This window comes from Entelurus aequoreus, linkage group LG08 (genome assembly GCF_033978785.1).
Source record: "Entelurus aequoreus isolate RoL-2023_Sb linkage group LG08, RoL_Eaeq_v1.1, whole genome shotgun sequence".
NCBI lineage: Eukaryota > Metazoa > Chordata > Actinopteri > Syngnathiformes > Syngnathidae > Entelurus > Entelurus aequoreus.
In genome coordinates this window covers 38,358,187-38,377,063 of record NC_084738.1, presented here as the reverse complement: position 1 = coordinate 38,377,063, position 18,877 = coordinate 38,358,187, and the positions used below count along the sequence as shown (strand labels likewise).

Genomic DNA, 18,877 nt, shown 5'->3' with positions numbered 1-18,877 from the left:
AAATTTTAATAAAAAAATCATGATTATCTCAGGTTAGTACTTGCTTGCACAAATTAAATAAACTCAAACAGACCCTAATATTTGGGGTCTTTTTTTTATATAAATAAATGTATTATTAATATTAGAGTATTTATAAAAAATATTTTTTATTATGCACACAAGTGATTTTCTGCAATTAATCAAAATGCAAAAGTGTGATTAATCTGACATATCTTTTATAATAATTTATATATAAAACAAAAATATACTACAGTTACAAAAATAAAATATTTATATTACATATACTTATGATACAAAAATGTTGCCATCATTTCATAGTCTAATAATGTAGCCAATTATTGCTAATAGTATCAAACATATGAAATGGGTAAAAACTGAGAGCCTTTCGTGTTTTGCTTAGACTCGTTGAGGCACTGGACATTGTTATGTCAACATGAACCTAGTTTACCTGTAGGACATGACTCAGATATTCTTACATCAAATTATGTCATTTTTTGGGGTGACACCCTGTATAATTTCAATAATACTGTATGTATATACTGTAGATCATTAAATACAAGAGTATCTCAAAGAACAAAATTCTATGTTAAGCTTGTCACTTTATGAGATACACCACAGTCATTGAAGTGTGACATCTTAAGTGCCCCATTTAAAAACTTTCAGTTTTGGTTGATTTTGGCGGCACCAGTGGACCAAAGCGGTAATGTTTTGCCAGAGAAAAACACATTTCCCATGAGGACTAGCGCATATAGCGTCAAACTGACACGATAGTACCACAATGATTCAGTATGACTGATCTTTTTACAGTATAAACCTACATATTTTACTCAAACTTTATATTTGTGGTTTGCAGTCATCACTTTGTTTTGTTCTTCAGTACTTTTGAGTTTGTTGTGTGGCTGGTCGTGTTAGTGTGGAACTACGAACTATCAAGCTGGTGGCTTTTTATTGCTATCATGCACATTTCCAATAGCTAACATTAGCAACATTATCCTTTTGATTTGAGCAGCGAAAGGTACTTCCTAGTAAAGCAGGAACAGAGCCAAGGCAGCATCGGTCTGAAATCCCTCCTCGTCTTAGCTCACGCCAGCGAATGAAAGCCGGGCCAATTTTGATCCTTGACTGTACTTTGATCGGGGTGGCCTCCCTTTTTATTTTTTTGTCTCCTCAAACAAAACGTTTTGTTTCTTTGGTTGTTTTGGAGCTTTGGCCATGATAGCTGTGATTGCATGAAGGCGTTCTTCTTCTTTTAGTTTTCAGTGAAAGTTACACAGACCCATTCAGCTAGTTGTAAGTCCATGTAGCATCCCAAAAGTTATGAAAATATTTTATGAAGGTTGAAAAGTTACTTAGTGCTGCTTTAAACAGTAGTTAAATACTATAATCTCTACTGTGTCTCAATTTACACTCAGTCTTTTGAGTACATAAGTGTGTTCACACTTACGCTGCTTCTCCACATCGAGAGGAGCCAGTTGAGGTGGTTCGGGCATCTGGTCAGGATGCCACCCGAACGCCTCCCTAGGGAGGTGTTTAGGGCACGTCCGACCGGTAGGAGGCCACGGGGAAGACCCAGAACACGTTGGGAAGACTTTGTCTCCCGGCTGGCCTGGGAACGCCTCGGGATCCTCCGGGAAGAGCTGGACGAAGTGGCTGGGGAGAGGGAAGTCTGGGTTTCCCTGCTTAGGCTGCTGCCCCCGCGACCCAACCTCGGATAAGCGGAAGAAGATGGATGGATGGATGGAAGTGTGTTCACACTGAGAAGTAGAGCACAATGCAGTACACGGTCAGTAACTGGATATTACCGGCTTTGCTCAGTGTGACCCTTATCAAACTAAGTAATCGCCATCTTGGCTACGTAGCGGAAGTGGGCAACAACAATATTAGATTTAGGACAACACTTTTAAAATGTGCACACTAAGTAACTAAGTACACATGTGAACACAATAGTGTTATTGAAGTGTACTGACAGAAGTATTCCAAGGAGACACCGCAATAGTGGTTACCTCTAAATATATAACGTCTCATTCAATTATCAGACCCACTTTTACTTCATTATTTATATTCAGCATGTGAACAATACAAAAGCACTTAGCAGAGAGGCCAAGGCTCAGGTCATATTTACTAAGAACATCTATGACACTTGAAAGCGTAACAAAATGAAATGTGTTCTGTCATGGCCGACCTGTTGCCGGAAGATTCATGACCGTCATCCGGGTAGTTGCTGTTGACATGCTACATGTGAAAACACAACGATCTCGGGTCAAAACTTTTTTCATCGAGCGTTGTATACTAAAAATAAATCAAAGAATGAACATACAGCTTTGTGTTATTGGTGATGAAGCATATTTATTGCTGTATTTTTTTGTACCTATTTTTTTCTAATTATGAATTATTTATGCCCAACTATTTCCACATTTCTCAACCCATTGAGCATTCCAACATTTCTTAACTAATTAAAACCATTCCAACATGAAAACATCATTTTCACATTTTACACAACACAAATCACCTTTGATTTTAATCATCCTTATTGCAATGGTATATTGTTTTTTCTTAGTTATCTGTTCTAAAGTGTCCAACAAAGACCCAATCATACGACAATGTTTTTGTAGCCGTACTTAATTAAAAAACACACAGTGACAGTCACATGTGATGTAACTGTGTTCGTTAGCAAATAATTACAGAGTCAAACAAGGCTAACAAAAGCATGTTTTATAATAAATAAACATTACAGTTTGTTAGAAGAATGACAAGACTGAGTGACCAACATGTAACAGTACAGTGGGAGAAGGAGACGGCTTGGAGACAGGGACGTCATTAGCTTGCAGCATGTCTATTGAGATATACAAATATACGTGAAGTGTGTGTTTAACCCAAATGTTTAATATGTGACTATTTGCAGCAAATATGTTAGGAGTGGAAACTCGCCCGGAACTCTGAGCGAAAAGAGGAGTAGTCCGTGCCCAGACTGTGGTTGCGGTCGACCGCCGCTGTGGCCCATTGTAGCACTCTTCCGGTCAAGAGAGAAAAAGTGAAAGCTATCTTGGCCCCGTCCAACACCAGCCCTCTCGCTGGTGTTGGAACACCATGTTGCATTGGACCAAGAAACCATGTTAAAGTCCAAAATCCCCTTCAAAAGGCCTGGAGCTAGCAATCTTCGGTTCGCGGGAGTGAGGGGAATGCCAGGGGGGCGGCGGTTGCGGAGGTGTCTGGTTCGGGCGCAGGGGGAGCAGAAGTGCTCGGGGAAATTGTGTCCATTCTAGCCAAAAGATTGGCGAATGCAGCCTCGAGCTTGTTCTCCAGTGAACGCTCTTGGTGCTGCTGGAGTACCGTGTGCTTAGCTGTGACTTTGGGGCTCATGGGGGCTCGGGAAGAGAGCGTGGGTCTCGCTTTGTCACTGCCATCAGGGACGTCGTTAGCTTGCAGCGTGTTTATTGAGATATACAAATATACGTGAAGTGTGTGTTAAACCCAAATGTGTAAAATGTGACTTTGTGTAGCAAATATGTGAGGAGTGTTACGAGGTGGTGTTGAAGGTGTGTGTTGAGATCGGTGTGGAAGGCCAGAAAGAGCAAGACAAGCTCGGAGGGCCAGGGACCGGCAGGAGGTCAGGGGTTGGAGTGAGGCGTCGTGGTCAAAAGGCAGGCGTGAGGTCGAGATCCAGGGAGGCAGCAGAGAGTCCAGAGGGGATCCAGGGAGACGATACACATCTCGAAACTGGGGGATGATGAAGGGTTGTGTACAAGTACTGTACATGTAGATACGTTCTGGCACTGGAACGCAAGACGCGCTGGCTTAAGAAGGCAAGGTTCCCATCAGCGTCAGGTGTGTTGATTGTAGAGTGACTGCAGCCGCGCGGAGAAAAAAGCCAGAGAAAAACGCCCGTGAGCGTGTCCCGAGGTGCGCTCTGCGGCCAGAGAGGAACGCTTGTGGGCATGTCCCGAGGAGCAGAGTGAGAGGCAGCAGTTGTATGACCCGTAACACAACATGTATGATTCTTTGTTTAGGCACTCAATTCCACAAACTGATTTGGGGAAAAGTTTTTAGATGCATCGTTTCTACCACTATACTGCCTCATTTGTCAGCAGAGTCAAACCTTTCCAACATGCAAACATTCAGCTAATTCAGGATGTAAAAAAAACCCTGCCTATGTTTACAATAACACATTTTCTTTGATCTTGGCAACTTTTACTATAGTACTGCCTCAACTTAAGAGTTTTAATAGTTCTGTGACGGAACTCTTAACCTAAAGCAGTCATATCTCAAATCAACGTCTTCAGTTAATATGAATTGAAATCAGTTTAATTGCTGCTTGACCGTGCCAAAAGACAGTACCATTTTAACATGTAAAATTTATTTTAAAAAGGAAAACAAACTTTTAGATAGGATACCTTGTATATAACATATTTAATAGTGTACTACTAACAACTATAAGAGTTTTATGAAGTAATGTAATAATAATGTACAGCATTTACCTTCGAGAAGGGACTTCTAAGGTATCTTTTTCCAGCTGCTTTTCCGTCAAACACACCATCTGCAGCTTTTCCATATTTTTATAGATAAACGTCTGCCGTTGAGATAGTATTTTAATATCCTTGGCTGGCGTTACCATCTCGTTTTGCTTAAGTATGGTGCAAACTAGCAGTGATACGCTTGAATTTCTTCGCCAAATTGGCGACACGCTTGGTCATGTTTTTGAGGATTTTTTTTTTTTTAATTAAATGAATATCGTCCGGAAAAGGGTGGAGTGCCATCTCCGGGTCGGGGAAGAGATCCTGCCCCAAGTGGAGGAGTTCAAGTATCTCGGAGGCTTGTTCACGAGTGAGGGAAGAGTGGATCATGAGATCGACAGGCGGATCGGTTCGGCGTCTTCAGTAATGCGGACACTGCATCGATCCGTTGTGGTAAAGAAGGAGCTGAGCCGGAAGGCAAAGCTCTCAATTTACCGGTCAGTCTACGTTCCCATCCTCACCTATGGTCATGAGCTTTGGGTCATGACCGAAAGGACAAGATCACGGGTATAAACGGCCGAAAGGAGTTTCCTCTGTCGGGTGGCGGGTCTCTCCTTTAGAGATAGGGTGAGAAGCTCTGTCATCCGAGAGGAGCTGAAAGTAAAGCCGCTGCTCCTCCACATCGAAAGGAGCCAGATGAGTTGGTTCGGACATCTGGTCAGGATGCGACCCGGGCGCCTCCCTGGGGAGGTGTTTAGGGCACGTTAGACCGATAGGAGACCACGGGGAAGATCCAGGACACGTTCGGAAGGCTATGTCTCCCGGCTGACCTGAGAATGCCTTGGCATCCCCCGGGTGGAACCTGGACGAAGTGGCTGGGGAGAGGGAGGTCTGGGCTTCTCGGCTAAGGATGCTGCCCCCGCGACCTGACCTAAGATAAGCAGAAGAAAATGGATGGATGGATGGAAAATAATCCGCTTCTTATGCTCAGCAATTTCCTTCATACTCACTTTCTTCTTTTCCATGGTTGGAAAACAAACTTATGTCGCTCTTTATCTACAAGCTAATGTTAGCGATTAAGACCAGAAGTTTTTGGCGGATCTTAAAATGTTCGCTGTGACATTATTGGCGGGGATGCTTGTAACTAATATTTTTTCTTGCAATTCAAATCTTAACAATTAGTTGGGAGACTGCTCTTATCTAAAAAAAAACTTAAGTTAGGGCACCCCTTAAGCTAAGGTAGATAAAATGATATCAATATGTATTGCGATGGACTCGTAATCGATATCAATAAAAAATGCGTCTGATAAAACATTGCATAATTATTAATTTTCTCTGTCGGAAGAAACTGCAAGAGACAACTAGGTTGATGAACAAAGGCACCCGCTCTCTGGTAAACAAGCAACGCAAGAAGTGATTACTAATCAGTGGGAGTGACACAGTGCTAACTGCCAATCATGTAATAGGATCAAGTTTGGTTGGCCATCTTGTTGTCTTGCGGTTGATTCTTTGCACGGCGTGAGATGACAAAACTAAAAGTGAGTGCTGCAGAGGGTGAAGTAATTGTCGATAAAACAGGAAAAGTCACCTCAACAGTAAGGCAATTTTGGGGGAATTTTTTAAAAACTGACTGTAGTCAGACCAATGGAGTCTGTAAATTTTGCAAGGCGCTCGTCACCTCTAAACCGGTAATACCACACCACCTTAGCCGTGCTTACCCTTTAGAGCACATTCGTAACTTCCTGGCAGTAAACCTGCAGAAAATAGTTCTTTTCAGGTTTCTCTATGTTTACATTTGCACACTTGTGTTACACTAAAAATTTCTTACATATTCCTTATTTCTACACCTCAATTTAAAAAAGCTAATGTTAAGTGTTTAATGTGATTTGAAATTGTGTTAACAATGATTGATTGAGTGTTTTTTCATGGTTGTGTTGAAATTGTGTTTCCTTTCTGTCTGGATAGCTGAGGTGAATATAATCAGAGGAAGGTTACATTTTAAATAAAAATGTTTACATACAGTATAATATATATTTTGCTCTTGGTACATATTTTAGATAGGTCACGAAAAATATCAATAGTTATTGTTGTTGACTGATGTAAAACACTTATGTTGTGATAGAGTTTTCAGCCATACCGCCCAGCCCTAAGTTCAGGTACCAGTGTACTTTTCCTTTTTTAAAACTAATTTAAACCATTCCAACATCCAAACATTAAGATAATTTAGACTAACAATTTTCCACATACAGATGTATTTTTTTTAATTCCACATTTTCCATTCCAAATTCCCTTTGATTTTCAGAACGTTTGCTACTTCCCCATTGCTCTATTGATTGAAACCCTTCCAACATGAAAACCTTGGGTCATTCAACACATTTGGATGACTTATTTTTGACATTCCAAAGAAATCCACATTTCCAATACAGCCTTTCAGTTAAGCCTCAAGTCTTCAGCATTCAGATGCTATTTCTACAGAAATTGCCTTTACTAGTTACTAATGTTATCAGTATTTGCATTTCATTTTGTTCTAGTCACGTTATGCCTTTTTGTTAATTTTTCAACTTTTGATGGATCCCAGACAGCCCAATATGACCCTTTCTTTCCCGCTTACTCTTGCCTAATATATTTAATATTGATGATGTTCTTTGCCTTTGTGTTGCTAGCCTGTCTTCCTCTTGCACAAACAATGCATGACAGTATTCATACAATTGTCACCTGACAGTGACAAGAGACAGTTGCTCCATTTGATCGCTGTTTTGAGAATGCGTCTGTGTGTTCCAGTGGAATGTGGTGGTCTTAAATTAGTAATAGTGGTGATATGCATTTGGCACTAGACAGAATGGTGCCCTAGTCAAATAGGGTCACTGAAGCTGTGGTAAGAGAGCAGCTCTGAACTTATCATCTTGACAAAAAGAAACCCTGTAGAAAACAGTGAATAACAATTTCATAACTGCATTATAAACTGTCGCAATCTGTTCCTGCATGTGACTTCTTGGCCATGTTGGGGGTGGTAGAGATGGGAGAGTGGGGGGGTATTGACGGCTGGAGCCTATCCATATTACATAGTTTTCACATGAAACTCTAATCTGGCAAATATATTCCACAAAATGTATTTATATTGAGGGTAATTACATAGTCATACACCTTTGATCAAGTTTACGTATCATTGCAGCAACTGTCTTTTTAAACGGTCCACTTGTCTTTTTGGCCATGCACATCTATCGTCTTATTAACCTTCTTTTTTATTTCAGCCTGTGTGCAGTTCTCGAAGATACGATACAATGACAGCTGGCTTTAAATGTCACGCCTCTGTTGTTAGCTGGAGTCAGGATAAACAAGCACCTCCTATTGAGCCCTGCATGGTCAGAGCGTGCAGCGCCCAGCCACATGGCTACTTTCAGAACGATTTGCAAATTTAAAAGGCGGCCCGGCCAGGGCTGTCTCTGTCAAGCCACGCACTCGCCTGCAGTCAATTTCAAGTTGATTGCTAAGTAAAAAAGCAACGTGCTCAGATTTGTGCATGCAAACATTTTAATACGTCTGAATTTTTAGTTGTGCACATAATTTTCTGGATTGGAACTCACGTCCATTATTAGTGGGACATCCACGCAACTACATGAGTTCCCTGATGTGTTGGTCAGACCTAACAGAGTTTACTGTGACATTTGCTAAGGCAAATAATGGCAGGAACGCTTTTAACTCAAATTTAGCTACCAGTTTATAGTAAACACTTAGCCGTGAGACAGCTCTTATATCAAAACACTTTTAGGTTGTGGCACTCTTCAAGTGAGATACCACTGTGGTCTGATGTTTTGCTTTCAGCCATTCTTAAATATGTTCTTGTCCCTTTGGGGGACCCATGACTTGTGACTGAGACCGACTTAGACCAAGCTTTATGTCACTGATCAACACATTTTGTTCCAGAATACCTTCGTTTTTAATAGTCTTGAGATTGCATTGTACCCTGCACAAATTCAAGTAAAGCCGCCTTAGAAAATGGAACTGCGCTTTTTTGGGAATTTTGCCTATCGTTCACAATCCATATGAAATCCAAATGTGTTTTTTTAATGCATTCTAACTCGTAAATAAACTTAAATAAAAGTCTGCTTTTAGCGGAGTCAGTGGGAGGTAAAACCCAATTAAAAAAACATCCAAAAACCGCCAAAAATACTCATTTTAAATTTGGTGACTTGAATATTAACCAAGTATTAGTGATATTGTTATTATAAGCACTAATGCAGACAAAATATTTATAGTGGCAATGTGATCGCAAGCTTGTGTGTAAATGTTGACATGATCGAGTGATAAACTGCCTCCTCCTTTAATTGCTCGTCAAACTTTGTTCTAGATCATAAATCATGTCTCTCACCTGGATAGTAGAAGGACGAGGACGTATTCCGACATGTTAGGACACTTTGACAGCCAATTTAGACCCGGCAATGGCAAAAATGACACGAAAAGACACTTGGTTCCAACCCCCTTTTTACCGCAAGGATTGTGAGTCATTCTTCACAACCTTCGGATATATGAACATCCTAGCAGTCGGCATCCTAATGACATCAGTACTTGTACAGTAAGTGATGGTTGTTGTCCCTCATACAGTCTGCAGTGAAAAAAAAGGAAAAGTTGTGATGTGTTTCTGAAATTAATACGCCCCTTATGCCTAAAATGATCAAAATACGTAAATTTTAAATGTTATTATAAAGAGATGCACAGGGGAATAGGCTGATTGGCAAGACAAAATAGTCCCTCGTGTCTGAATGTGAGTGTGAACGTTGTCTATCTGTGTTGGCCCTGTGATGAGGCGGCCACTTGTCCAGGGTGTACCCCGCCTTCCGCCCGAATGCAGCTGGGATGCAGCTGGTATAGCCTAACTGATGCAGTGATCAGCTTGTCATTTCTTGAACAGCATTGTGAAAAGACATATTCTGTCATCTCGTTCTGAAGGGAGAAATGACTGGCATGAGAAAGCATCTAAGGAGATTTCTAAAAATCGTGTTAGGAGCTGTTCAAAGCTTTATTAAAAAGTGGCAGGGCAGTGGGTAAACTTTACGCAATAGTCCGAATCTCCCGTCCGTCATCAATGCAAGATCTTGGTGAAAAATGAATGCAACATAAACAGTAACAGATGGAAATGTTTGTGGGAAAAGGAGGACCTTTACAGTATAGGTATGTAACTTTAAATCACACTTTGCCAGAGGTAGGAATACATTATACAAAAAAGGAAAATGTATTAAATAAGAAGTAAATAATACATAAAAGTAAAAAAATACAATTTTTAAAGTAAAATTAAGTATAGTAATTTTATAAAATCATAAATAAACATATGAATACAATGATTTAAAAAAATATATATATAAAAATATATTGATATATCCCAGGGCATTCAATCGACTGTTTGGAGTATAAATAGTTGGGTTTTTGGGACCAACCGCTCGACTAGATCTGACCAATCTAAGTCTAAAACTAGATCTGACCAATCTAAGTCTAAAACTAGATCTGACCAATCTAAGTCTAAGACTAGATCTGACCAATCTAAGTCTATGAGCATGAACTGATGAAGCCTACTTGGATGAGAGGCGAAACGTCTTCTAAGACAAACCAAACAGTCCAGTTGTGATCGATTGAATGCCCTGAGATGACAATGACCTGGATAAATGAGAACAACCATAGACTTGTTTAATATATGATTTTGACTATGTGCCTGAATAAATTTAATGACAAAGAATTTGTTTATTTATTTACATCTTAGTTCCGATCTCATCTAATCGATGAATTTAATACATATGTAATGTATGCAATTTCATGCAGAGTCACAACTAGGTGCCACACACTTGTGGTCGGCTTTGTTTCATGTTGAGCAATTTGTAGTCAATGTTTCAAACCCACATTTCCAAAATTGTTGCATAAATGATGTGTAGCTACTTGTATTTATACTCATGTACTGTTGTCAGTAGTTGGACCCGAAGATACAGTTCTCCATTTAAATTGCTGCCATGCTACTACACAAGAGTCCAAACAAGTGTGGCCCAGGGAACAACTTGGTACCGCGGCTCATGTTTAATTGGCCTCCGGCAGACGTGAGGCGCTGTTAGATGCCAACAGGCTACTTATAACACAAAACTAAAATGTGGATGTTTTGTTCAGATAGGATAGGATATACTTTATTCATCCCCCAATGGTGAAATGATATAGTTGCAGTGCATGCATACATACATACAATAACAAAGTAAAACGTAATGAAAAACTAAACATTTGTGATAAATAATAAATATTGCGCACTATATATATATATATATATATATATATATATATATATATATATATATATATATATATATATATATATATATATATATATATATATATATAATCTTTGGGTGTCCCACGATTCGATTCAATATCGATTCTTGGGGTCACGATTCGATTATAAATCGATTTTTTCGATTCAACGCGATTCTCGATTCAAAAACTATATTTTTCCGATTCAAAACAATTCTCTATTCATTCAATACATAGGATTTCAGCAGGATCTACCCCAGTCTGCTGACATGCAAGCAGAGTAGTAGATTTTTGTAAAAAGCTTTTATAATTGTAAAGGACAATGTTTTATCAACTGATTGCAATAATGTAAATTAGTTTTAACTATTAAATGAACCAAAAATATGACTTATTTTATCTTTATGAAAATATTGGACACAGTGTGTTGTCAAGCTTATGAGATGCGATGCAAGTGTAAGCCACTGTGACACTATTGTTCATTTGTATTTTCATTTGTATTTTTTTTTTATAAATGTCTAATGATAATGTCAATGAGGGATTTTTAATCACTGCTATGTTGAAATTGTTACTAATACTGATACTGTTGTTGATAATATTAATTTTTGTTTCACTACTTTTGGATTGTTCTGTGTCGTGTTTGTGTGTCCTCTCAATTGCTCTGTTTATTGCTGTTCTGAGTGTTGCTGGGTCGGGTTTGGTTTTGGAATTGGATTGCATTGTTATGGTATTGCTGTGTATTGTTTTGTTGGATTGATAAATAAAATAAAAAGTCGATTTTTGAAAAATGAGAATCGATACTGAATCGTACAACGTGAGAATAGCGATTTGAATTCGAATAAATTTTTTCCCACACCCCTAATATATATATATATATATATATATATATATATATATATATATATATATATATATATATATATATATATATATATATATATATATATATATATATATATATGTATATATATATAAAATAAAACAAAAACTCTATCATAACATCCATACTGCACATTGAGCAAAAGTTTTGCACACCAAGAAACAATATCTATTGAATTACAATGATTTGGTTTAAGAATCTGTAATGTACAATATGTATAAGAGCCCCACCATGCTTCAGTTTTTCCTGTAATTTGTCTTTGACCTTTGGTGGAAAATGTTTGCTGCCACAATGAAGACCAAATTATTTGTTAATCTTTTACTGTAAAAGCACCAGACCACAGTAGGGTTACAAGCCGCAATGTGGTTGCATTTGTGTTGCTGTGTTATCTGCTATGTGATGCTTGTATAAATAGACACATGCTGTCCACATTATCAAAAGACTGTCAACAAAAACTATTTCAGAGAAACAGAAGACAATATAAACCACAAGCATTTTAATGGGAAACTGTGGATAACAAGCCAATAGTCAGAGACCAGCAAATGTCATGAATAATTTAATAGAACATATCTCTATGGATACAAAATTAGACCTAGCTTGAAAGTACAGCTGCAACTAACAAATATTTTAATAGTCAACTAGTCATCAATTATTTTTTAATTAGTCAACAAGTCAAGTTATGATCTGCTGTACACATTTGGGTTTGACGTTGAGTCCGCGACTTGATTTTCCCGGTTGCTGGTGGAGCAGGAGCGGTCTTCCCGTCCGGTTGCGGGGAGTCTCTGGGCCCCTCGGGCGGGGCGTCCCGCCTTTCTGCCCGCGTGGGGTGTGGCCTCTCGCTGGCTAAAGGGTTGGCTGTCCCCTGCTTCTCCCGTGCCTTGTCATCTGCCGGGCGCGTCCGTCTGCGGCCTGCTGCTGGCTCTTCTGGGCGGCACGGTGGGCCGGGCTCTGGGTTTCCTGTCGCTGGCCGGCCTGGCTGCGTGGGGCCGGTGGTCCCTTGTTCCCTGGGCGCCACACCTGCTGTATGTATGTTGGGCTCTCTGGGTGGCTGGGGCCGTACTCTGGCTCCCACACACACTGGGAGTCAAATATATTGTACATACAAATACATATATACTCACATACACACCGTTATTCATACATACATACATAGGTACCCACGTTCCCAAATATAGTACATACATACATACTCAAAGTTCGTACATCCACACGCACATTCACTGTACAAACATACATACTGTATACACATACGGTACATATACATTCACTGTACAAACATACATATATACATACTGTACATATACAGTCACTGTACAAACATACATATATACATACTGTACATATACAAGTACATATATATACATACACTCATGCATTTAATCACGTTTCATCAAACATAAATTAACGTTGTTACCCTAGGGTAAACTGGGTAACACATGGCACACTGACAAAGCTTAACCTATTGTTACTATAACAATCTACAAGGTTAATATAGCTGGCTTCTTTTCTTCCCCTCCATTTTTCTGCTTTCTTTTGTATCTCTAGTTATCAATATATATATATATATATATATATATATATATATATATATATATATATATATATATATATATATATATATATATATATATATATATATATATATATATATATATATATATATATATATATATATATATATATATATATATATATATATATATATATATATATGTATGTATGTATGTATGTATGTATGTATGTATATATATATATATATTAGGGCTGCAACAACTAATCGATTAAATCGATTAAAATCGATTATTAAAATAGTTGCCGATTAATTAAGTCATCGATTCGTTGGATCTATGCTATGCGCATGCGCAGAGTTTTTGTTTTTTTTTATATTAAAAAAAAATATATATATATATATATATTTTTTTAATAAACCTTTATTTATAAACTGCAACATTTACAAACAGCTGAGAAACAATAATCAAAATAAGTATGGTGCCAGTATGCTGTTTTTTTCCCAATAAAATACTGGATAGGATAGAAATGTAGTTTGTCTCTTTTATCCGATTATTAATCGATTAATCGAAGTAATAATCGACAGATTAATCGATTATCAAATTAATCGTTAGTTGCAGCCCTAATATATATATATATATATATATATATATATATATATATATATATATATATATATATATATATATATATATATATATATATATATATATACATATATCATATACATCATATATGTATTGTTGCATTTGAACAACTGTATTGTTGATAATAGAGGTAAATTATTGGTGTTATTCATTATCAATAGCGCTATTTCTATTGGTATTTGTATTGCTCCATTTGTAGTGTAATGATGCTCATTGTCATTTCTGTGTCATTATTTATTTCACTAACTGCTTCTTTGCTATCACTTTTACCATCATTTTTGTACATATCGTATACGCTGATGTTGCTCTATTGTTGTTGTTGTTATTGTTGTGTTTAGTGGTGTTTTTTTTGTCTCTCTGTCTTATCCCCCTCTTGTCCCCACAATATCCCTGTCTTCCTTTTTTTTCTCTTTCTATGCCCTCCTGGTCCGGCCTGGCTGCACCAAATGATAATATAAATACATTTAATAAAGTCAAATACAAATAAGACAACAAGAGAAGTTTCCCACACTTCTCTTTTGTAAAGTAAATTTGTACATATATGTTATATTTTATATTGCTACTATGGTACATTTTTTGTCTACTTTATACCTGCATTAGCCTTTCCATCCTTTGTAACTGAGCTACTGCGTGGAACAATTTCCCTTGTGGATCAAAAAAGTTTGTCTAAGTGTCTAAGTCTAATTTTAATTTTTATATTGACATTGTCGATTTTGTTGACTCATTTTTACAGTGCATCTTGAAAGTTTTAGCCCTTCCAACAATACAAGAACTGTTCCTCTACCGTTAAAACGTACTTATACTGTATACGCTTATCTAGTAGCAAAGACATGTACATGTTCACGTTTACATTAACCATCAAAGTCAGTGTCTTTGGTAGCAAAGTCTTTACTTTTGGGACTAAGATCATCCCTGTCGAACTTTATTTTGGTAAGTTTTTTTTTTGTTTTTTTTACAGTAAAATTTCTTTCTTGAGTCCAGGGTTTAAGAAGTATACACTATTTATAGCAAAATAATACAAAACATCTTCCATTTCATGTTCAATTTTAAATAAGAAGCATGTTTATTTTGACAAATTCTGGAATATATGTTGGTTTAATGTGTTTTTTGCAGCTTCATTTTTGCCACTGACTTGAAACTGCTCAAACTGGTAACACCATGGGAGGAGCAGTGGTGGACGACGGACCTACTGGGGTGAAGGCACCAGATGGCGGATGGGGCTGGGCGGTGTTGGTCGGCTGCTTTGTCATCACAGGATTCTCCTACGCGTTCCCCAAGGCTGTCAGCGTCTTCTTCAAGGAGCTGATAAAAGAGTTCCATGTTGGCTACAGTGACACGGCCTGGATATCATCCATACTGCTGGCCATGCTCTACGGCACAGGTATGCTCTCATAGACCATAGATCGGATTATTGAAATGTAGGAATATTGCACTAAAGCATGTGCACCTTAGGTCCTCTCTGCAGTGTGTTGGTGAACAAGTTTGGCTGTCGACCTGTGATGATGGTTGGAGGGATTTTCGCCTCACTGGGAATGATTCTGGCTTCTTTTGCAACCAGCATTGTACACATCTACCTTTCCGTTGGCATTATTACAGGTACAGTCACAGCATTGAGAAGACATGCACTTTCCTGTACCATGCACACAATCCCTATTTAACCTCAAGTTTAGTAATACAGTAGTAATAATAATAATAAGTAATCCAGTGTATTGAGTGAAACAAACACAAATAAATAAACTAAATAAAAATATATACATTTGTTGAGTACAGTAGGAGGAGTTGGTAGGAAAAGTTAAACACAGGCATATGTCAAAATGTCAAAATATCACATCCGTAAAAAATATAAGATTCAAACAAAATTTGTTGAACGTTCGCCTCAGCCGCAGGTACTCGCTGCTCCTGTTGCCTAAACGGCGCACTGAATTGCACTGAATTTTGCCTCCGTTCGCTCTCCCAGCCACAACGTTGGCGGCTGTCCACTTTGCTGCTAATCATATTTGAATGATTACAACCCAAACACTGTTAGTATGTATTAGAAGCCAGTGACAAGTTATATTTTTGACTTGACAGATGTAAACAAGAGGTCACAACACCGGAAGTATATTACCCGATGGGGCGTGGCTATAGGATATAGTTGCTAAATAGGAAACGTTTTCTGAGTTCTTTGCATGCATGTCATAGAATTGTACGTTACATTTTCAGTGATCATAATGTTGGTAAATTATCTACTAAAAAAAACCCAAATTCTGCGATACATTACATGGGACATTTAAGTGTCAAAAAGTCAGCCAAAATAGGTTGGTAGATGACAATAAATCTAAAGGTGAAATATAGTGTAGAAAAGCAGCCAATTGCAGGAAACGTAGTCTTGATTTTCAACATTTTCTTTCGGGGCTAGCTCGGCAACACTTTGTGCTGATAGAAATGATCCTCTTTTTGTCAGTTTTCCTTTTTTTTCTCAAAGGGTGCTAAAATGCCTGAATACAGTGTATTGAGTAAAAATATATAGACTGGAACCTCGATTTACAAACTTAATTTGTTCTTCAACAGGGTTTGTAAAGCGAAAAGTTTGTATATTCAAGAAAATTTCTCCATAAGAAGCAATATACATTTGATTAATGCTTTCCAGCCTCAGCAGAAGTCCATATTTTAGTGAAGTTTTGTACAATTTGAACACAATATGAGGTGCCATCCAGTAGTGTATATTAAACAAGGGATCAACTTTCTCTTTATTAACAGGCCAAAACAACAACAACAACAAGTTGCTGTCCTCTGTATGCACTGCTCCGCCAACACGCGCACAAACGATCAGAACTTTCACAAATCCTTAACTTTAACAAGCATTTTGCTACAACGATAAAGATTTAAGAAAGTTAAATCCACTTATATTAACATTGGTAAAGGAGGAGCTGACAAGAAAGGAGCAGACAGACAGAGAGGGAGAAGGGAGGGATCAAGGGGGAGGGGCCATGTGTATGCATGGTTGACATAAGCGCCGCTAAACGAAAGGTTCACCGTTGTGAAATAAGTCTGCTTTGGCATCTTTTACTGGAAAAGTCTGGTCAAGTCTAGAGCGCTCTCATAAGGTCAAACATTTTATTCAGAAGGTTGCAAAAGTTTTTTATTGGCATAGCTATATAAAATATTCGATTTATAATGAACAATTCCTACTTTGCGGATATTTGTTTACCAGGGTTTACCAATAAACAACAATACACAAGGGTTTACTAGGGCTGGACAATTAATCAAGTTTTCATTTTGATTTAAATTTCGATTATGGGTTCTCATGATCATGAAAATATAGTAATCGAAAAAAATGATTAATGGGCCGGGTAACGTACATGCAAATTCCGGAGCTTGTAACGGTGAAACGGAAGAGGAGCGAATTAATAAAAACAGAGCACGTGTATGAGAAGTTTGGGATGTCACCATGGTTGCTACTTTTTTTTAACACAGCGCTAGTATGCCTGATCAATAATCACTAAACTCAATAAAAAAGTAAGGCATATGATTCCCGCGTTCACTAATTGTGGACGGAATCACATAATTGGCCAATTAAAATGGAATCCGATGTTAAACGCAGAATATTGACATAAAGGTAAGTGAAATGTTGTCATTGTAGGAGAAGGAACATTTATTTGGGAAAATAATGTGTCTGCAAGAGCTCATTTATCAAGGACACACTCAACTGCCCCGTCCCTAACTAAACAATGTGTAAGTGGACACTTGAAACATCGACTAGACTATGAAGCTAAAGCTAAAGAACATTCCATACACACACAACACATCTCATCTGCGTGTGTTGTTGTGAACGACATCATTGACGTAACAACCATGTACAAACAGTGGTTCCAACTTGAGAGACGCTCCCTTTTTTTTTAAAGCCTCAAGTCGCCTCTTTACTCATCAAGCTGAGAACAACAGCACAGCACACTTTCCCCATTCACAATAACAGCGCGGCGCGCCACATCCGGTCTGACTATGCCAGGGGTCGGCAACCTTTACCACTCAAAGAGCCATTTTGGCAAGTTTCACAAATTAAAGAAAGTAATGGGAGCCACAAAAAAATGTTTAAAATTTAAAATGAAAAACACCGCATACAAAGCTTAAACGCTTTGTGCTATGTTAACTAGGGGTCTCCGACACACGCACCGGCACGCACTTTAATGTGGAAATTTGATGTTAGTGCAGCCCGCGAGTTTTGAATGAATGGCGCTTGATAGCGTCATACTTGCCAACCCTCTCATTTTTCCCGGGAGACTCCCGAATATCAGAGCGTGATGACACTGCATTTGGCGCCCTCTACAGTCTGCCCTAACAGTGTACCTGCTCGACCACACGTAGAATGCAATTTCAGCTTGCTCACGTAAGTGACAGCAAGGCGTACTAACTCAGCAGCCACACATCTTACACTGACGGTACCAATACCCACAATCCCATGCAGCCCTAACTCTTCCGCTCAACCAACGCACGGAGAGGGGGGGGGGGGGGGGGTTGATGTGTGGGGGGATTTGGTGGTAGCGGGGGTGTATAATCTAGACCGGAAGAGTTAGGGCTGCATGGGATTCTGGGTAATGGTTGTGTTGTGTTTATGTTGTGTTACGGTGGGATGTTCTCCAGAAATGTGTTTTTCATTCTTTTTTGGTGTGGGTTCACAGTGTGGCGCATATTTGTAACGTAGCAATGTTAAAGTTGTTTGATACGGCTACCGTCAGTGTAAGCTGTGTGGCTGATGACTAAGTATGCTTTGCTGTCTCCTGTGTGTGCAAGTAATAACAACATGCAACATGTGGCTGGACTGGCACGCTGTATGTAAATGCTATAGAGGACAATTACTGCAGTGCAATTAGGGCATGCCCTTTATTTAGTAATTAGAGTGTAAATAGGATGAATTTTTCCCTGGGAGTAATCTATGAGGGACACTGAGATCCATAAATCTCCTGGGAAAATCGGGGGGGTCGGCATGTATGTAGCTGAGCCGCATCAGAGTGGTCAAGGAGCCGCATGCGGCTCCGGAGCCGCGGGTTGCCGACCCCTGGACTATGCTAATAAAATAAAGGTTTAAAAAAAACTACCTTACATATGCATATTGTACTTAAAGCACCTTTTGA

The 18,877-nt window shown here is 38.6% G+C and overlaps 1 protein-coding gene across 1 annotated transcript in view; it reads left to right on the top strand.

Annotated features, from left to right (window-relative positions):
- slc16a3b (solute carrier family 16 member 3b) overlaps window positions 1-18,877 on the top strand; it is a 32,277-nt gene that overhangs the window by 3,025 nt on the left and 10,375 nt on the right. The window contains exons 2-3 of the mRNA XM_062057477.1: window positions 14,880-15,147; window positions 15,219-15,362. Of these exons, the coding sequence (XP_061913461.1) occupies window positions 14,925-15,147; window positions 15,219-15,362 (367 nt within the window). The 5' untranslated portion in view covers window positions 14,880-14,924. The remainder of the gene's footprint in view (window positions 1-14,879; window positions 15,148-15,218; window positions 15,363-18,877) is intronic.